At 40.2% G+C, this 21,075-nt stretch overlaps 2 protein-coding genes and 1 long non-coding RNA gene across 4 annotated transcripts; 1 reads left to right on the top strand and 2 right to left on the bottom strand.

Annotated features, from left to right (window-relative positions):
* The first annotated feature begins 621 nt into the window (after positions 1-621).
* On the top strand, positions 622-20,306 carry LOC108080855 (CDK5 and ABL1 enzyme substrate 1). Of its 2 annotated transcripts, XM_017175758.3 has the most exons (10): positions 622-816; positions 3,442-3,532; positions 4,502-5,750; positions 17,597-17,983; positions 18,046-18,172; positions 18,234-18,382; positions 18,924-18,956; positions 19,260-19,368; positions 19,429-19,622; positions 19,686-20,306. In XM_017175758.3, the coding sequence occupies exons 3-10, from the start codon at positions 4,924-4,926 to the stop codon at positions 20,029-20,031; spliced, it is 2,172 nt and encodes a 723-aa protein (XP_017031247.1). In that variant the 5' UTR covers positions 622-816; positions 3,442-3,532; positions 4,502-4,923; the 3' UTR covers positions 20,032-20,306. The 2 variants fall into 2 exon arrangements, with proteins under 2 accessions (XP_017031247.1, XP_017031248.1); XM_017175759.3 differs by lacking the exons at positions 622-816; positions 18,924-18,956 and having other exon boundaries at positions 3,382-3,532.
* LOC108080839 (uncharacterized) lies at positions 1,029-3,346 on the bottom strand. Its single transcript, XR_011444440.1, has 4 exons — positions 3,234-3,346; positions 3,108-3,176; positions 1,417-3,035; positions 1,029-1,353 (listed from the first exon to the last, which is right to left on the bottom strand). It is a non-coding gene; the product is annotated as an uncharacterized lncRNA (long non-coding RNA).
* LOC108080856 (serine/threonine-protein phosphatase alpha-2 isoform-like) lies at positions 11,264-12,642 on the bottom strand. The gene is made up of 2 exons (XM_017175760.3): positions 11,499-12,642; positions 11,264-11,444 (listed from the first exon to the last, which is right to left on the bottom strand). The coding sequence occupies exon 1, from the start codon at positions 12,462-12,464 to the stop codon at positions 11,556-11,558; it is 909 nt and encodes a 302-aa protein (XP_017031249.1). The 5' UTR covers positions 12,465-12,642; the 3' UTR covers positions 11,264-11,444; positions 11,499-11,555.
* Positions 20,307-21,075: the final 769 nt, after the last annotated feature.

The following is a 21,075-nucleotide window of genomic DNA, read 5'->3' as shown; positions in this document are numbered from 1 at the left end:
TCATTACAGGCATATGATTCAGTTAGTTGAAATAGGTAAAAAATATGGTATATTTATTCTACGAAAATACCAAGAAAACATGCTCCTGCTATACTGAGTGCATTCCAGTTTTGAGTCTTGTAAAATAGCCAGATCTGACCATAAAATAGCTAAGTTGGCAACACGGCCGAGCAGCTGTTTACGTTTCGTTGTTGTTTTTACTGTCCAGTGTGGCCAGTTGCTGAATGAGAGCCAGTGTTGTCCTCAGTGATAAGCCCTCGAATAAGCTAGATTCTGAGAAGAAATAATCTGAAATAATTATATGTACAAAATTTCCTAAAAACAAATTCTTACACCCAAATGCCATACAAAATATTACAACAAATTGATTTTAAAGTTTTCACATTGTTTTCAGCGTAAAATGAAATAACTTTCCTTATATTAACTCGCAACATTTATGCATAAACAGAATATTTGTAAGTTGTTCTTGTTATTCTACATCCTCCGACAGCTTTAACCGTTTTTTAATAAATATACATATATCGTTCGTACAATTATTGCTAGAACTAAATGGCTATAAAGTTGTTGCAAGCTTTTCCATTTTGAAATATGCTAAATCTAGACAGAAATAAGCTAAGCGCGCATCACCGTCTGCAGATGTTTTCTTCGCTGCCGCCGATTTTTTGATTTTCATATCGTTCGCGTATTCCGCACAGTCCAATAACCGCTCCCAATAAATCGCAATAAATCGAGTTAAACCGCTCCGCCGAGAAGTTTTTGGAAACACTTTTGTAATTGGCCTGCATTTTGCATAATTTACGCAACGAAGGCAGCTGCGTGAGTGCACACACACACAGATAAATAGGCGCTATAGAGAAAGAGAGGTGGTGAGGTGGTACAAGAGAGCCATAGAGCGCAGGCGAGTTGGCAGTAGAGCTGGGAAACTATCGATAGTGGCACCATTCGATATTTTCGATGTTTTCAGAGCGAAAATTCGATACTATCGATAGTATCGTTTCTAGTACAATCTTTTTATTAAAAGCAATTAATTTATATTTTTCATATTAAATGCTTTAATACTAACAAAATAACAACTTAAAATAAGAGATCAAAGTAATACAAAATTAGGCTGAAGGAACTTTTCTGAGTTCAACTCATTTAAACAAAAATTAAATTAGAGTCAGTTGAAAATATTTAGTTGACCCAGGCATTCCTCTGCAAAAATAATAAAGCATCAAGGTTTTTTGCCTCCAGCGAAGCCCTCCGTTTGCTCATTATGAGTCCAGCCTTGCTGAACATTCGCTCCGACTCAGTGGAAGTTGCCGGAACACATAAAAATTTACGTACCAATTGCTTCATATTTGAATCATTATGCTGAAATAAAGGAAATTTTATTAATTATGTCTTCTTATGGTTAGTGCATATTGGTATAGTTACCTTCCAGTATTGGAGTGGATCTACATTTTCGTCCAAATGATTCAAGTTAAAATATTGTCGAAGCTCAACAATTGCGTCTACCCTCTTTGTCTTGGGCAATTCTTCAATATTTTGTTTAACAAATTTAAATAAGGATTGAGATTGATTGTTTTGAAGTGGTGGTGGTGGCTCTACAGCATGGAGTACGGAATCGTGTGAAAGATTTTTTAAGAGTGTCATCTCATTCTCTAAAAGCTTTTCGGCCTGTCCAGAGTTGAATGGAGATCGGAAGCCTTGCTTTTTAAATCTTGGGTCAATTAATGTTGCAATTCGCGTAATCGAACGTTCTTCATATTTCGAAAGTCTAGTTATAATGTTATCCATTAAAAATTTGCAGGCTGCTAGACCCTCACTAGACTTAAGTTCTGACTTTACGGAATCCAACGTATGCATAAGACCACAAGCAATAGGAATGCATATTGATATTGTTACTACTGTATTAGAAGATACTTGTTTAGTAGCTGTATCGAATGGAGCAAGTAATTTTGTTAGATCCAAAAGTATGTCTAATTCGTCCACAGTAAAAGGTTGTGGTGCTTTTGACGTATTTAGAAAAACTTTGCCGATAGCCTCATGCGTTTTCAAAATCCTGTCAATCATATAATATGCGCTATTCCATCTAGTAGGAACCTCTTGTTTAAGACTATATTTTGTTTGTCCATCTTGGTAGTCTCTTAGCTTTTTATATGCTATAGTACTCGATTTAAAGTAAGTCACCGTGCTTTTACATTTCGCAAGTAAAGGGACCAAACAATCTAGTTTGAGACAGTCTTGTACCACTAAATTAACAGTATGCGCAAAGCAGGGTATATTTCTCTTTTGAAGTAACTCACACGCTTTAATCATTGAGCTTGCATTGTCTGTTACTATTGCTACAATTTTGGCAGAAATATCCCACTTATCAAAAACTGCTTGTAATGTTTCTTTAATGTTTTCAGCAGTGTGGTTTGTTTCGCATCGTAGTTTATTTGTTGACAACACAGCCGTTTTCAGATCAAAGTCTTCTGTGACGAAGGAGCATGTGATAGTTATAAAGGCTTCATTTGCTACCGAAGTCCAAATATCTGTAGTAATACCGCAGAAGTCAATTTTCTTTAAAATGTCCATCAATTTAATTCTTTTTTCTGCATACTGCTCTTCCATGATCACATTTTTTAATGTTTTTCGAGATGGTAATTTATATCGAGGATCAAAAGCTTTAAGCATTTCACGAAATCCAGTATCTTCCACAACGGAATATGGTCGCATGTCTGTAGTGATGTATCGCATGACCACCCTGTCCAGTTCGGCTTTGCGTCTGGAATGCGTATCATAGCATGTAGTCACAAAGGAGTCTATCTTTGACGACGAGGACACCTCAAGATCGCCAACCTTCAACGCTGGGTGTACCCGTTTAAGGTGGTCAAACAAATTGGAAGTGTTTCCGCTAGTACGGTACACTTTTTCACAGGATATGCATTTTGCAGTCTTACCATCATTTGATCTGACGAAAAAATTCCACACTTTGGATTTACCAACTCTTGCTTTCTTAATTCCGCCGTTTTCCTCATCAGAGCTGTTTTTATCTGTTGTGTTGTCATCTAGGTACACATACATATACAAGTAACCATTACTAACATGTTTGCCATTGTTGATAAAAATATTATAATTACCTTTTCTTTTAAGGTTCCGTAAGTATTTGTCCATGCTGAGGCCACCACCACCGTTCAATTTAAGTTTATCTAAAAATCCATTTTGATTAGAAATTATGTAATATTTAATAAATTGCAGTTTCTTACCAAAATTTTCGTCAACCAAGCCTCGTGTTCGCAATATCAGTGATGTCAAAAATGCCCAGCACCATCGATAGTGACAAACAACTATCGATGGTGGCTCAGAAAAGGTAAAAAGTCGATACCTCGATAGTGCCATCGATAGTTTCCCAGCTCTAGTTGGCAGCCAAAAGGCAAAAAAATCAAAGTCTATTCCGAAACCCACTATAAATAGCTCAAAATGACGCGCTTGAAACATTTCTCAGCATAAAACGAATATCAAACGACGAGAGAATACAGAGTGGTGATAAAACGGATACCAAGTGGTAAGTAAAAACAAGAAAAACACACACGTCACTCGCAGTTAGTTGTGTGTTTGTGTGTCATCAATGCTTTTCGCACACATATTTGTTCGTTCCTGCATTGATTTTCGTTCGGACAGGTTCAAACTTGTGCGCGCCGTGCGGCATTCCAATTGGCTCGCCAAACCAAAAATCCAATTAGAAGACCAACCCCCGGGAAAATCTTTTCCCGGGTCTTAGTTGTTGTTGTTGTGCTTGCTTTAAACAGCTGTTTTCATTCGGTTCTGGAAAATTTTCCACTCCACAGAGTGCTAGAGGGTGCCGCCTTGCCTGCGGAAAATTTTTCGGGCATCTCAAGGGCCTCTCTCCCTTCTCCTTCGGAATGCAATGTAAACAAAGTGCGGAAAACCGCTTCGAGATTTTTCGTTGCCGGTTATAGCTCTCTCTCGCTCTCTTTCTCTCCCTATCTTTCCGTCTCGCCACCCACAAAAGTGGCACACTGAGCCGAGTAACAACAGCAACAACAACAAAGTTGCAGAAATCATGGCTTTCTGCAGCTTTGAGCTGCATGCAGCAGCTTTTTTCGCAGCCAGAGAAAGCTTTCTTTGTCGTTGACAAAACGGAGTTTTCTCACTTTGGCATTTAGTTTGCCAAAAATCAGGGTTAAAAGAAGAGCAAAAAGTATTAACATATGATTTTAAAGTCACTCGAATCGCTATTCTCTATTTTGCATACATATACAAAGTTACTATTATAATAAAAAATAAAACAATCCCTTAAATTACAGTTAAAGAAAAAATCGAAGCAAATAAATAAACAAACAATTCCATATGGGCAAAAAAAAAAAACATTTTGCCATGGCAACTCGATATACTTAATCTGTATCCCCACAAAATATACCCTGCCAAAGCTTATTTTTTGGTCAAAAAGCTGCTTCATATCGCCGCATTTATTGATTCCATGTTTTCCTTCTATTCTTGTTTCTATTTGCAGCCAAACAGCAACGCAACGCAACGACGCATAAACGATAGTTAATAAAAGTGCTTAAAAAGTGCATACAAATCAAATTATTTTTTTCTCTTCCCTCCGTAAAAAGTGCTTAAATCTGTCACCATGTCGCGTTCAAGTAGTTTGTTTTTTAATTTGTCTGCTAGTTTAGAGACTAAAAAACTTAATTGATCATATCTATTCAAACCACGTAAGAAAAAACAGCAGGCAGTTAAAAAGAGCAGTTAATATAACCCATTAAACCCGTTTGAAAGTGAAAAAATAGAGTTAAAAAGAGAGGTATCAAACAGACTGTTCCAGAAAAGTGCAACCTTTACATTCCGCATAGCTTTCCGGGACTCAACCCAACCCAACCAATAAATTCCCCTTCGGTTAAATTCACTTGGTGACTCAGGGTTAATCGCCTAATGGCAAGTTCGCTCAACAAGACGAGACACAGACGCAGACTGGCTGCGATCTCGTTCCTATCGAATATCTCGTTAGATGGCACCCATCGGGACACCAAATTCGGCGCAACATTCGGCAGCAGCCTGCTCTGCAACCAGAATAAGAACCCAACCTCGCTGGGACTCGGCTCAGGGGGCTATCATCCGCACTATCAGCAGCATCACCACCAGCGCAGCCACTCGGCCACGCACCACAACCACCAGAAGAGGCATCCACAGCAGCAGCAACAGCAACATACTCATCAGCAGCAGCACCAGAATCAGAATCAACAGCAAAACCATGCCCAGCAGCAGCACCAGAATGGTGGTGTCCTCTGCTCACCGCTCCTCTGCAGCGCTGATGTCCACATGGGCATCGATGGCGGCTTCGGGCTGGAGGAGTGCGCCGCCGGTGCTGGTGGTGCCAGCGATGGTGACGGGCATTTTAGTGAAACTGAAAATATGGGTCAATACCTGATGAACGTCCTGCCGGCCGCCGATCACAATCGCAGCTGCGTTGTGCCGGCCGAGAGACGCAACATAAAGCGACCGACCTCGTCGGGTCGTCAGAACCACCAGGTACCGGGCAGTGGCAATATGGGCATGATGAGCAACAAGCTCCATCAGCAGCAGCAGCAGCAAAAGCAGCGACAGGCACGGAGTTGTACCGCTGGCAGCGGGGGATCGGGTGCCGAGAGCGGCAGCGATTCGGACAGCGTCAAGATACCGCTCAAGGTGTCCAATCTGGGCAGTGGCGGTGGCGTGGCCGGTGGAGCTGGCAACAGCAAGCTATTGCCACTAAGGGAACGGTGAGTCAACCAAGCATTACTTTATAAACAATATAATTTCGTCTAAGTGTCTAGGGAAAATCTTCAACCTTTAAATATTAATTTTATAGTTTTTCCAAAAGCCTTAAATACCAAAATAATAATTAATATAAAAGCAATATTGAAATCTCCTGAATGATATTAATTTAACTTTTATGACAATCAACTTTGGGCTAATGGTTTACTAAGATGTATACAAATCTCCACTATATCTTATCTAAAGGTAGTTTTTCCGTTTTCTACAACTGCGCATCTAATTTCCCTGTAAAACCTAATAAATATTCCTAATAAATCACTAATGGTTCAGTTAAACAAAAAATTTTCCCATTACACGTGAGGATAAAGCCGTGTTGCTGGCCAAAAACGGATTGACATGTGACGTCAAGAAGCAAGATTTTCTTTCTATTAAAATGCGAGAAAATTTATTTTAATTATTTTGATTGGCTGAACAGCGGAAAAGTATGAATCATACCCATAGATCAAGGAACTTTTGTTCAATTCAATTATTCTGTCGTCATAATTGGCTTCGATTTGTCGGTTTCCCGACGAATTGTTGGTTTCTCGGGCCGTTAATTGAAATTTCCGCTTAAGTTTGCGTTAGCCAATTGACACTTGGTCTCTAATTTGCTTACAAAAGGCTCAAACGTGATGAAAATACTGCGAAAACAAAGCGGCGGAGGCACGGAAAACAGTGATCCTCCAACGCAGCTGGCTGCCAAAGTATTTATAAATTTCGATTTGTGAAATTGGAATAATGCCATAGCGTTATTCCGAAGATTTGTGACGTTTTCTGAGAGGCAGAGAGGCCGAGAGGATTTTCTTCACGTTTTCAACGCCTGATTCTGCATAATTAGGCAATGGGGCCTGTTGCTTACCGGCAAAAAAGGCGCTAAAAATAGCCCCAAAAATTTATTTTACTCTAAGTAGGGTAGGGTGAGGGTGTGGGAAATCGGCTCCATTCATCGACGTGTGCCAGCTCAATTAACGTAAATTAGAGAGCGTGCCCAGCGGCAGAGGCGGCTTCAGGCTGTTCAAACAATCCGAACAATTCAACGCAATTGCATGTTGATGGAGGCGAGAGGCGTAGTGTTCATTTAATTTTGAGCTTTTGTTTGGTGGCGGGTTTTTGTCACGCATTTAAACGACCTGTCACAGCCCCTCGATTGTTGTCAGCAGGTGAATCATGGATATTATCGTTGTACGTATCTATTATCTAGTAGTAGCCTGTCGAAGCGACACGCAATAATTACGCAATGCAAACTGCGTGTGCCAATGAGACGCTCGTTAAATTCAATGCATGGCGAATTTCGCTCGCTAAACCTCCTTGAACTTCCCGTCTTTCTTCGCGAAAAGCTTCGGAAAATGCATCCCAATTCTGTCCCCCATGGAGAGCTTTCACTCCCAATGCCAGACAAGTTTCGTTGAACTCGCTTAATTCGTCGCTGCACTCGCCGCTGCGCTTTGACAAACTGACCTTGTTTTTCCGCAGCTCTGCAGTCGCGCTCGGCTAACGCTTCGGTATGAATGAGTATGTATGTATTATATTTGTTATTTCTACTTTGCATTTTCGGTTTCGGTTTCTTTCACGGGACTGGGCTGCTTGTGCCACTCAACTGGTGGTGTCTAACCCGTTTTATGGGGTCTCTGGGGGCTCTCTATTGTCATCGGAGAGTTCACCATACTTAGCCAAACTATGCAGTTGGCATTCAGCCAATTGGCTTGTCAGCGGCCTGTCAGTGGCATTTGGTCTAATCATTTTTCCTAAGCCAGATTGGTAATTATCAGAAATTAGAGGGCTTTAATTTTTGTGGTTGATTTTTCATCTCTCGTATTTAGTTCTGTAAAAATAGTTTAATTATTTCGCAAACAAACGTTTAAGCTTATTCTAGTTTTGCACTTAATGTAATCGAATAGCGGTTTTCTAATAAATTTATTGTTCAAATGTAGTAAAAATATGTTTTTTATTTATATTAATATCTTAGATCTACTAGTGTTTATGTTTAAGCCTCTTTATAACTTGTTAAGAAACAATACATCAACATTTTATCTGCTCAAAAACCATCTTTATTCATTTCTGTTAACTTATCTGGCGATAATATAAACAGATGGTAAATATATAAATGTATACACTTTGTAGTGATAAGATTACTTGACAAAGATCTTGATATATAACGTATAACGGGCCATATCAACAGATCTCTTAGACTCACCTGGACAGAGATTATTTAATCATTCGATAAGAAATCTCATTGACGTTACAGAGACACTTTAGGGGCACTCTGATGTCAGGTGGTAGGAAAATCCAATAAAACCCCTCAAGTACCTAGTAGTATTTTCCCTTTTCATGCATTCATTTAATGACTACTAATTGCTGTGTCATTTTGGTTATAAACCACTATATTCATGAGTCACTTGGTGAATAATATGTAATTACTGCAAATGGGTATTAAACCTAAACTTATTTTGATGTTATTTTCCTCTTAAAATTCCAAAGATCTCGCCTTTCGAATCGGCATCCAAACAAAAATATTTTTGCCCCCAACAATATTATTTTTACCCACAAATCTTCAATTGCATACATCCGCTCCGGAGTCCGGAATGGGATGGAAGAAGCTCTGGCGATTTCAGCACATCTTCAAATTGGCCAATTGTTGCAAACGAATGTATTTTGTTATTTGAAACTCAGGCATTTGGTTGGGAGCGGAAGAAGAACCAATTTTTCTGTAAAAAGCTGCGCTGGCGCAAAAAAGGGCACAACTACTGCGACGCAGTTAGAAAAATCCAAAACAAACTACTTATGTCCAGTTTTTGTTTTGAAACCTGAGCTGCTTTTGTGGAGTTGCTGATGTCGATGAATGGGAACACGAGAGAGGGCCAAAAAACGTAAACAATTTTTTATACTTCATTCATATTTTGCTTTGTTCCTCGTTTTTCACTTCCCTCTTCATAAAGAGGTTGCGTCATGGCATTAATTTGATTTAATGCCCCGCCCTTTTCGCCGCTACTGGGCTCTGAAAGGCAACCCAAGGACTTTCAGCCGGCGAAACCCAAAGCTTGGCATTGGCATTGAACTTGGCTTGGCCGAGCTTTTCTGGCCCTCATCCTTACTGCGTAATAGCCTGCTTCCTGCCTCCTGCCTTCTCGTCCAATGTCAATGTCAATGTCGGGTCTGCAAACCTGTCCAAACCCAGAAAATCCTCCCCAGTTCCCCAGCTCTTCCACTCCAACTGGGTAACCTTGAGGGCAGAGTTTTATGCAATCGACGACGTAATAAGAACCGGTTTCCCTTGTTTGTTTTCGTTTTGCACAGCTACTTGTGCGTATGAGAGGTTCTAATCCTTGAAGCCAGGAAAAAAAAAACTTTGTTTTCAAGGTCAGACTCTAAAGGACTGTGCCCAAGCCTTGAGCTGAGGGGTGGAAATATGTGTGTCAGTGGTGCAAAAAGCTTGAAAGCGCACAATAGATGCAATTTGCAACTGCATTTTAGTTTACATAACAGGAAAAAAGCAACCCCTTAAACTCTATTTAGCTTCAGAACGGGAAAAAACTACTTGATTTGATTATTAAGAATATTAAAATCCAGGAACAAATACAAGAAAATATATGTAGCTGTAGCTTTCTTTTGAAAGCCTAAGACCCGCTTATTTTCTTCTCTGTATAGGTAGCTTTATGGCTGCCTACATGAAGCTTGATTTCCACGCGGGCCATGATAAGCCAGTCGAGTTCTTGATGACACACAGATACTACTAATCCATTTTGCAAATAAGTCTATATATACATACATATGTATATATTTATTGCAATTTCTTTGTTGAGTTCATTGCGCAGACTTCCCCAAAAGCAAAGACCCCGCAGATAAAGCGAGAACACGTTTCTTATCGGTACACCCTCAATGCTAATATAGCAACTGCGACTTATTATATTTATTATAATTAAATATATGTACATTTGTTCCAACTCCATCATATGATGGCCCCACTATTATTATGTTTTTTATCTGGCCTTTTTCAGTGGCTTTCGCTTCTCTGGCTCGTTTATGACTTCCACTGTATTTGGCAAGTAAAAGCGGTTAAAAGCGGATTGGTTGGGTTCTCTCTTGCCTGATATTCGGTTATTTGTTGTTATTTCCACTCTTGCCAAAGTTGTTTTGTGTATGGAAAGGCGGACTTGAAGTGAAGAGTAAAGCAAAGTTGCAAAAAAAGTCTGGTCGAGAAGAGAATATTCCATTATAGTTTTCATTGAAAGCGAGTACAGTAAATACACTTTGTAAGAAAATAATTATAATGGCTAATTTCATTTGGTTAATAACTAATAACAAAAACCTTTAATATTTGCTAATTTAATTCATAACTATTTTGAAAAAACACGAGCTTTTGTCCATAGACAAGCCGTAGGCTTCGTTTACATATGTTTTAACATATCCCCAAGTTATCCCCAGCAGTATTAACTTTGCGAAAGTATTTTAGGTGCAAGTTTTAGTTTAAATAAGTAAGTGAATTTAATATTTCCTATTCACTAGTTCTTTTTTTAACATAAAAAATGATTATATTCTTATTATAAGCCTCAACATCTTGCCCGCTACATATGACAAGGTACAACCTTACTTGAGAATTTCACTTGCCAATTTTAGGGTTGGGTTTACAATGTATTAATCTAGACAGGTTAAAAAGGTTTATTCCTAAATGTGGTATTCTTTATTTTAGTTTATAAATAATTACTGGGGAATGTATACTGTAGTTTTATAAAAGAGATATATAGGCCAGCCAGAATATTAAATACATATACAGTTTTCTATCAACAAGTACGTCTGTATTTGTTTCTTTATCGACAGCCTTCGCTTGGACTTGTAAATACACATTTTTTTGTTATTTGCCTTATGTAATTAGCTTTGACTATGTAAACACAAGTCGCTCTCTCGAGGTTTTTTTGCGCGGCCAAAACCGCTAGCGTTTTTCGGCATTCCACTTTGTGCTCCCTGTTTGTTTACAGTAGCGCGACGGATATTCTTTTGTTATGGCTCCCTTTGCTAACACGATTATTGCTATTGTTATTATATATGTTGCCTTATTTCGCACCGCTTTCGGCTGCCCTGATTGGGCCTCGAATTGCCGTGATGTGTTGCTCCTTATCGGGAACAACATCGCTTTTCGTTCCGTACGGTTCCGCTCCGAGGTAAGAGAGAGGAGCAAGAGCAATAGATTGATTATGGTCACGATGTGCGTCATTGGGATCGGAGCACAACAAATACAGAACTTAACGATAATCGGTTGGGCAATTAATTAACTTTAAAGCAACGGGTTCTTGTTGAAAGGAAATTATATTTGTTTAGCATTAATTAATATAGAAATGTGACATTTTGTGAGGTATTTTAAAAGGCGAGATTCTTATAGAAAATGGTTTTATCTTGTGTATACTAAGAGCTACTAATCGAAACACATCCATCACTAATATATATATATTTTCACCTCCGCTAATAATAAAATTCAATTTCAAAGTATTATTATAACTTCTATAGCTCGTTATTTAATTCGTCCGCAGAGTCTCATATGTCACAGAAATACACTAATTGTTACAAGTTTAGTACCTTGAAATGGTTCATTGTTCGTCTTTAGATTTTTCCCGATAGTGAAAGCGCCAGGTGTGAGAACAGGTTGAACTTCTCCTCTATGCCTCCATCTAGAGTTTTTGTTGCGTTGATTTCAGTTTGGATTCTAAAAGATTTATACTCACCCCTGTTGTTATTGTATTTGCTTTAAGGAAAATACGGTTGTTGGGCTGTGTGTGACACTACTTTTTAGTTTTATCCACCGGCTTCAGGATCTGAAAGGAGCACATCAGCGTTTCATCCACGGACATCATGGCGCCGGCATTGTCGAATTCGCCACAATAGTTGGGCGCCGAAAAGACCGTGACTAGCTGGCGCTTCGCGAAGAACTCGTAACCATCCTCGACCACCTGGTGGGCGCGGCAGATGAGATCGAAGTCATGCTTCTGCAGAAACTTGGACACCACCTCGGCACCGAAGGTGAAGCTAACGCCACGATCATTCTCACCCCAGGCCATGGTGTCTTTGTCCGGATCCGACCAGAGGAGATCGCACAGCAGACCCTGGTCGGGGACGTCGGTGGGTCGCATGATGCGCCGGATCTGGTCCATCGAGGTGAGATCGGGGCTCAGTCCGCCGTGGCAGCAGAAAATCTTCTCATCGACAATGGCCGCCACCGGCAGGCAGTTAAAGCAGTCGGTGAATGTCTTCCACAGCTTGATGCTGTAGCGGCGCTTGCACTCGTCGTAAAAGCCGTAGATGCGGTTGATAGCGGCGCACTCGTGGTTGCCGCGCAGCAGGAAGAAGTTCTCCGAGTATTTAATCTTGTAGGCGAGCAGTAGGCAAATGGTCTCCAGGGACTGCTTGCCACGGTCCACGTAGTCGCCCAGGAAGAGGTAGTTGGAATCCGGCGGATAGCCACCGTACTCGAAGAGGCGCAGCAGGTCATAGTACTGGCCGTGGATGTCTCCGCAGATCTTGAGCGGTGCTTCTAGGTCCAGCAGGATGGGCTGCGAGAGGAAGATTTCGCGCGACTTCAGGCAGAGGCCACGGATCTCGTTCTCTAGCAGCTGAACGTTCTTTCCAGGCCGTGATCCGCGCACCTCCAGAAGTCGCGATATTACGCTGTCAATATTCAGAACATCGCCCATGTTGCTGCCTTGTTTTCAGTGTAGAGAGTGCCGCGAACGATTGGTTGGGTTGGATTGCCTAAACAGCTTGGAAATTTCTAGTTTTTCAAATCTATTCGGGGAAAATACTTTTTCCAGCAACTAGTATTAAAATTATGAAAATTTCTCGTGTCTTCGCATTGAATTTTGAATTTAGAAAAGCAAAGCCAACTAGAAAATTTTGCAAAATTTGTATACAAAGCATTTATATCAATACATTATTCGAAGTTTTTTTCTTTTCAATTTTATATAAGTTAGCGTTTTGCATGCGTTTTGCCGGCGTTTTCCCTGCGTTTTGTAGGCGTTTCCTTAGCGCTTTGCAGGCGTTTTGCTAGCTGATTCTTAGCGTTTTGCATGCGGTTTTCTATTTATATTTTACCATATTCTTTGAAATATATTAAAAAAATATTTTTATATTTATTTAAAATAAGGCGTTTTGCTGACGGGTTCTCTTTGTTTTTAATAATATTTCCTAGCGGTATTCTCTGCATTTTTCAGGCAATTTCATAACATTTCTAAAGCGTTTTTTTTTTTAGCGTTTTGACGGTGCTTTCTTAACGTTTTTAGCGTTTCACTCACTGTTTTCTGGTTTCATCCGCTTTTAGTTTTCAACAAATACTTGTTTATACGAAAATTTACATATTTCGGTTTGTTTTATTTTTTTCTTCATAGCTTTTATAAAATAATAACTCAGCTTAAGCTTTCAATTGCAAAATATACAAAGACAGGGGCACGTGATGTGGTCAAATGATAACTTATATAAGAAACTTACTCCCATTATTAACATCTGTTTGCACATATAGCCCGCAGCTGATAACAGCAAAAACAACAAAGCCACGATGACAATAACAAAAGCGAGTGCTACTGCTGATACCAGCGAAATTGACTCAGTTGACTTGATTGCACACACCACACACGGGACACTAATACCACTAAACAATTAAGACAAATGGGGTAGGGAATGGAAGGGAAAGGGGTAACAAAGATAGCACAATTTTAACATACATATTTTATATTTCGATTTAGCTTTCCGGCCAGATTTATTTAACTTCTCTGACAGATGCGAAAAGCATACTTTACTTAAGGGGGTTTCCTGAATTAGGAGGCCAAAAAATAGCTGTTTTTCGCGATTTTTTTTGGAAGGTAAAGAAACGACCAAGCTTCTTGCAATTTTTGGTATATTTTTATACATATTTAAAGTGCTTAAATAAATTAAAAAAAAAAAAAAAAAAAATTCAAAATGGCGGACTTATAAGTAGTTTACTGAAGCGCCTCGTCACAGAAGTCCCTAATTGGCGGGAGAGATAACTAAAAAACTTATTGACCGATTGAAACGAATAAAGGCTTATTCTCTTTAGAATTAAATTCTCTTCTAAATAGACTACAACGGTTGTTGAAAACCGCTTTTTATATTTTTTACAGCATGTTAAAGTCAATATTGCATTTTTCGGGATAAAATATTGACTTTAACATGCTGTAAAAAATATAAAAAGCGGTTTTCAACAACCGTTGTAGTCTATTTAGAAGAGAATTTAATTCTAAAGAGAATAAGACTTTATTCGTTTCAATCGGTCAACAAGTTTTTTAGTTATCTCTCCCGCCAATTCGAAAAATGTGAAGTGGAGAAAACGCGCTTCAAAGTTCGCCAAGCGCCTGCACACCTACTGGGCGCTCCTTTGCTTTCATCTCTGTATCTTCAAAAATACTTCGAATTGGCTTCTGAAATTTTTGTGGTATGTTCTTAGATAGTTTATCTATCGTTTTAAGCAATAAAAAAAAAATCGATTTTTTTTGCCTCCTAATTCAGGAAACCCCCTTAAGCTTTTAGTACCAGTAATTTGGCAAATATTTGCTAATCAAAGAGATAGAGACTCCAAACGAAAGTCTGGCACAGCTCAGATTTACGAACTGTTATTGTGTTTAGATTGGAGGCTGATAAGGTCTTAGGGAAATAAATACAGTTTTATATTTAAAATAAACCTTATCAATCTTGGCATTTATAACTAATCGTTCAATGTAATCAGAAAAAAGTGCTTTCCTAATTTTAAATTGTTAATCTATTTCCAGTTTTCTTTTCAGTAGAATCTATTTGTTTGTTGTTTAATGTTATGTAATGTTATACGAGAATTATCGATTGAATTTCAGTGTCATGATCAGTATAACTGATTAAACTAAACAGAGACAATATTAAATGATTGATAAATGATAAAGAATTTGTATATACTTAAAATAAACATGAATAATTTTTATAAAACCCAAATATATATATAAACATTTTAACAAACAATCCCCTGTAATCCATTTTAAAGGAAGCCATTTTCATCTGAAATACATATCCAGGCCTGTTCTAGTTTCCACTCGGAAGTGAATTTGATAACATTTGCGGATTTCCCTTTAACATAAACGAATTTCCCTTGGTGATTAAAGGAATTTTTTTTTAATTTCCCATAAATTCCCAAACAAAATCAGCTGGTCGCTTTCAACAAAAGAGATTCCGTTGTCTAAGATTTGCTAAAAGGGGCTGATCAAATTTTGGCCCGCTGTTGTCTCCATCTCATAGATAGTAATTAAGCACTAATTTAAATAATAAAATCGAAGGAATAAGCATTAAGACAGGAAATAAACATTTTGAAATATTTGTAATTGCAATCAGCTGTTCTGGTGGCAAAATGCTCGAAAGTAGAGTTGCCGAGGGTTTAGAAAAAATTTCCTTCGCATAAAATTTAGTTCAGTTTGTGGATTGAATTGGCTGGTATTTTAAAGAAAAACACTTTTTCATATACTTTACCTAATAGCATATATTTTAATTGTAAAACAACATAAAAAGTAATTGTTCGAAATTAATCTTAAATATATGCCGTTTTTTTTTTGAAACGCTGACAACCCTTAAATGGTCCCTCTCAAATACGACACAGCGGCAGCGGATTTGCAATAATGTTGAAGGTTAGAATCGAACCGATTTTAAGGTGCACCCACAAAATAATTATTTATAAATCAAGTATGTTAGTATTAATTAATTCAATTATGCAATAATGTTCCCAAAACTTCAAGGAATAAAATACAATTAACATTTGTAATATACATAATCGCATTGTATTTTAAAATAATTAATTTCTGATTTTGCGGATTTGAATCCGCCGGCCAAATGGCACACGGAAAGTTTCCGTGCGTTTCGTCTGCAAATTAACAGAGACTTAACAGAGGGAAATACGAATCCGTAAAAATTTTTCGGAAGTGCACGCTAGAACAGGTCAGGGAAATCCGAATCCGAATAAATTTTGCGGAAGTGGAAACTAGAACAGGCCTGATCATCTTCTCTCTCTTGCCATGCTTTTTAATAGACTCAAATATTTTTAAAACCTAAAAAGGAAATTTCCCTTTCCATTCCATTTCCAAAAACTCAAAAGATTCTGAATCACAACTTTCGAAAATGCTCAAAAAACTATTGTTAGAATTTAAATATTGTTTGCTTTAGGCCCAGGCGTACAGCACAAGCTAGTTGGTGGAGTTTTTTTGAAACAAAAACTACTTAGAGTTGCACTCCGAGGCATGTAGCTCACGCACTGAACTCTTATCACCTCGCACACGCACACTCATTAGCGAGGCGAGTCAATAAGTTAGACGAACCACAAACACAAAGCAAACGCACAAAAATAAATGTTTGCCGGCCCTTTTCCACACACACACACACACACACACACACACACACACAGTGTATAGCCACATATAAACATTTTGGAGTCATCTTCCCTTGGCCCTTGGATGTATGTATTCCCCTCTCGTCCGACGACCTATCTTCGCAGTCAGCTTACATTTGTAAGCATGTAAAAATATATTCGGGCTGCTGCTTTCTGCGAGCCTGTTCAAATGCTCCAACTAATTAACGGGTTATGACAGCCTAGGCGCCACCTCCATCATAATATTGCCGAGGGTGGGTAGCTGGAGAAGGCACTGGCCAAGGGTTGGGGCTATTATGTGGCGTTCTTTGAGAGCTCCCCGCCTCGTGCACTTTATTCAACTAATTAACGCAGAATCGTCACCTCAAGGATTTTTGTGTGGAGCGGGAGTTTATAAAGTCTCCCTTCCCTCTCTCTGCAGATACTGCTGCTGATGATGATGGCTGTAACCTCGACCTAGACCAATTATCCCAAGGTAATCGGCCAGGCGCTCAGTTTCCACAAAGACGTCGTCGAGTTTAGTTGGCTAATTGACTTGTCGTCGTTGCTTTTATTATTATTTGTTGCTGTGGCTGCTGTTGCCGCTGCTGGCATATGCCCTTCAACCGCTGCTGCACACAAACTTGGCACATGTGTTGGTTTTCGAGTGTGTTTTTGATTTCCAAAAATACACACCAGCAGCAGCAGCAACGATAAGCGAGCGAGCAGCCACTTTGATCGCCCTTAAATACGCAAAGGAAAATCGTACTCGGCTCTGTCTGTCTTTCCATTTCTGCGTTCCTGTGAATATATCGATCATTGCATGAGGGGTGTGACGATGGGGCCCCCTGCTGCGGATCGTAAGTCAGAGGAGGGGAAGCCATAGGGAGATAGACACGCTCTCAGTGTTGATACTTTTCAGGGAAATAAATAAAATGAGCTGGAAATAGGAATTGTTTAGTAAAAGACAAGGTAATATTAGACTAGATTTAGGATAGGAAATTATAGAATCTATATATTTTTCAGGGTGAATAAACTTGTCTAGTTGATAGCATAAATAGATTTATTAAAGATTAATAATATAATTCATTTCAATATACAAAAATCAATACGTTTTATTATTTAATAAGTTTCTTTAAGATAAGTAAATACATTTAAAGTAAATATATTTAACCACTTGAATAAGTCTTAACCATATTTTGTCGGTTAACTAGCTGAGCTGCCAGTCCTAGTCTCTCTCTATGCTCTGTCATTTGTCATTGAATTTATAAATACCGAAAACGTATTTTTAAACAGCCAGCAGCAAAGCGCCTTCAAGGTCCAGCCCAGCGCGTTTTTGTATCGCTTTGCTGTTGCTTTTTTGCGCGTTTTTCACGCTACTTGAATTTTTGAGCGCCTGTTGCTCCTTAGATCACTACGATTCTAACCGATCTCTGCACATCTCTCTGTTGTCCACAGCACGTTCAGCAATGGGGCCAGCGATCAGAATTTGCAGCCGGAGCGGAGGGCCCGTCTCAATACGGCGCCGGGTATGCGCGCCGGTAACTCCAACTCAAGCATCGCCGTCGGTGGCGGCCTGAAACGCACCTACGTTCTGAGTGGATCAAGTGTGAGCCACATAACCGATGACAGTAGCACGGAGAGCCTGACGCCGGCGGGAAATTTTGCCGGCAGCTTCCGAAACAGCCTCAGCAAATCGGTGCAGATCAGCGACAGTCGGCGGGGAACCGCCGGCCAGGCCCTGGGTCTGGGACAGGGAAGGGACGAGCGAATGGTGCTGGTGTCCCGCAAGGTGCCGTTCTTTATATTCTCGGCGCTGCCTTACTACAAGGGCAAGAATGGAAGGTGAGTTGGAAGAACCTAACTAATTAATGAGCAATCCTAATGAGATTATTTCCAATTTGCAGAGCTGAATTCCGTAAGGAGGATCGTCGTCGTAGGAACCCATCCACATCACGACCATTAAGTTCTATCAATGATGCCCCCTTCGATCCATTTGATTTGCTGGGCATACAAAAGGCCGAGAGCGGTCAGGTAAGTCCAGCCAATGAAGTAATTTCTCGAACCGGATAATAATTAGACTCTTCTTTTGCAGGACATTTCCTATGGCCACCTGCTGATACCCTCGCGTCAGTACGAAAAGGAGCGCAAGAAGCATGGCAATGCCTCGACAAATCCCTCCATCTTCGAGAACCAAATGGAGATCACGAGCACGGCTGCTCTCAAGAATCATGGCATTGCGAGGTTGGTGACGGCTCCAGTTCTGCTATATCGGATCTTCTCTTTCGTATCATTTTTGTTTGAAGACACACATAATCAGTTCCATTTTGTCATGCCCATGAACCATTTTGAACAAAACATCCATCAAGAGTCATATGCGCATGGTTAGCCATACCGAACAGATAGCTTTTAAATTCAATTCCTATCCGATTCCGATCGAAAACTGTTTACATAACGCTTCATTGTCCGCTTCTCGTATTACTTGGTAATCGGAGCTTCTTGCTTTTCTCTTGTGTTCGACAACATAAAGAAAAGCTGACCAAGACCCCAGATCTGACTCATCAAGAGTGGAGCCAGCACATTTGCAACCTTTATATAACATCGAAATCGTAAGATACTTTGTATTTTGCTAGCTAGGCACAAATCGATTAACTGCGTTGTTTTCCTTTGTTTTGGTTCGGTAATCGTTGACCCAAAAAAACAAAAAAAAAAAAAATACTTTGAATACATTATGTGGCATTAACTTTTGCTAATTCATTTAACGCTTTGCACTACTTCGTTTCAGCACAAAAACCATAACCAAACGTCAAGGCAAATGGTAAATTTTGAAAACAGCTAATATGACAAAAAGAAAGACAGGCAACCTGGCTATGAAATTGGCTCTGAGACCGGCCTTTCCATAGCCTGGTTCCGTCTGCCCAAATGCTTTTAGTCCAACTAACCAATATCACCTCCCTTCCCCCACCACAAACACTGCCACAGCCACCCACTCTCACACACATCCAACGAACAAAGAGCTTCAACTAACCTGATCCCGCCTTCTCACGCTTTACTCTAACTACTCGAAATAGTATGGCTCTTGCTAACAATAATTAATAATGAATACCCCGATTTTCCGCAGGTGTTTCACGTATGAGAACAATAACAGGAACAGTGCGGCCAGTCCCACGCCAGACCTCAAGTTGGACATGGACATAGAGAGCGTTATCCTTGGCGGAGACTCAGTGCGTGTAAGTTAGGCCTTGCTTTTTAAAGATGCATGACTTCAATTTCCATGAATTTCCTTGCAGAACCAACAGTACTCGGCCAGCATCTTGGACGATCCGGAATTGATTGCCGGCAAGCATCGCACTCTGCTGACCTTTACCTCCTACATGACCTCTGTCATTGACTATGTGCGGCCCTCTGACCTGAAGAAGGAGCTAAATGACAAGTTCCGCGAGAAGTTCCCCACCATCCAGCTCACGCTGAGCAAGCTGAGAAGGTATTTATTGCAACTATTGCCAGATAAAGAGCTTTACTAATTCCGTTTACTTCCCAACATCAGCATCAAGCGAGAGATGCGACGGATCAACAAGCTGGACTCCCGCATCGACCTAGTGACCATATCGCAGGCGTACGTGTACTTTGAAAAGCTCATCCTGGCCAATCTGATCAATAAGAGCAACCGCAAGCTGTGCGCCGGCGCCTGCCTGCTGCTCAGCGCCAAGATGAACGACGTGAAGGGCGATGCTCTCAAGAGCCTGATCGAAAAGACGGAGAGCGTGTTTCGGCTGAATCGCAAGGAGCTGATCTCCTCGGAGTTCGCCGTGCTGGTGGCTCTGGAGTTTAGCCTGCATGTGAACCGGCATGAGGTGCTGCCGCACTATCAGCGGCTGCTCTACGAGTCCTAGGACTGGCCAAAGCGCTACGCCGAGAAGAGTTTCCTGGCGGCAGCGCAGGCGGTGCAGCAGCTGTGCCGCAAGGGGAGTCGCAAGTAGCAAGGCGGCTGTTCGTACTTAGCATACTTTTGGGTGTTGGGTTTTCAACGATCATTGATACTATTGCATAGGCTAAGGCGTAGCTACGTAAGTTTTTTGCTAAAGAAAAGAAACAAGAATGAAAAATGAAAAATCTAAAAAAAAAAACAAGTACTTATATCCCAAAATCTTCCCTTTTCCCCACAACGTTTTTAGACGCATAAGTGTTTATGTTTACATATATTTTCTTGGGTTTCTGTTATAGACATTTCAAAAATGAATAAACTAAAGTTAACCAAACACGAACCGCTTTATGCATTGATAAGCTGGGCGCTTATCAACCTTTTGCCTCGGGAACCGCGACTACTGTTGTTGTAACGTTCATTTTATTCAAATTTCCCAACAGCAGCGCCGACGATCTCTGCCTGTTGCCGTTTGCTGTTGGCCGCATGACCAAAGCTAGCTAATCCGCCCCAACAAGCTTGAAGATCCCACGTAGCCACGTACGATACATCCCCCAGCCACTTAATGCGCTTCGATTGAAATCGAATCGAAGGCAAGGGTTTTTCGATTTCAATGCGCGGCCCATCAATCAGAAATCAATAAATAACTGACGATCGATTATTTGCCAGCGCAACAGGCGCCCAGCGACCGGCGACAGGTGGCCGAAAATAAGAGTTCTCTATGTAGAAAATACAACGATAACCGAAAAATACGAGCCAACAACACACGTGCTGGAATGGTTAGTGGGATCTCCAGGGGGGACGAACGCGCCGTGCACATTGCCCTTTGTTCGGTTTTCGTTTATATTTGTTTTGTCAACTCTTTTGTGATAAGCCATTATGTTGTAGTTGTAGCTGCCGGGAGGGGGAGCGTTTCGGGCTGCCAGCAAAGCAGCAGAGGCCGATGTCGGCCATACGTTGTATGGTACATATGTATGCATATATAAATGTACGTAAAGATATATGTGTAATGCAA

This window comes from Drosophila kikkawai, chromosome 2L, assembly GCF_030179895.1.
Source record: "Drosophila kikkawai strain 14028-0561.14 chromosome 2L, DkikHiC1v2, whole genome shotgun sequence".
Lineage (NCBI taxonomy): Eukaryota > Metazoa > Arthropoda > Insecta > Diptera > Drosophilidae > Drosophila > Drosophila kikkawai.
Note: the sequence above shows the minus strand (reverse complement) of the source record. Positions and strands in the feature narration are given on the sequence as shown.

Coding starts and splice junctions, on each gene's coding strand:
- LOC108080855 (XM_017175758.3), top strand. CDS start 4,924: ATGGCAAGTTCGCTCAACAAGACGAGACACAGACGCAGACTGGCTGCG. Junction 5,751..17,596: donor CTATTGCCACTAAGGGAACG/GTGAGTCAACCA, acceptor TGTTGTCCACAG/CACGTTCAGCAATGGGGCCA. Junction 18,383..18,923: donor AAGAATCATGGCATTGCGAG/GTTGGTGACGGC, acceptor ACTTCGTTTCAG/CACAAAAACCATAACCAAAC.
- LOC108080856 (XM_017175760.3), bottom strand. CDS start 12,464: ATGGGCGATGTTCTGAATATTGACAGCGTAATATCGCGACTTCTGGAG.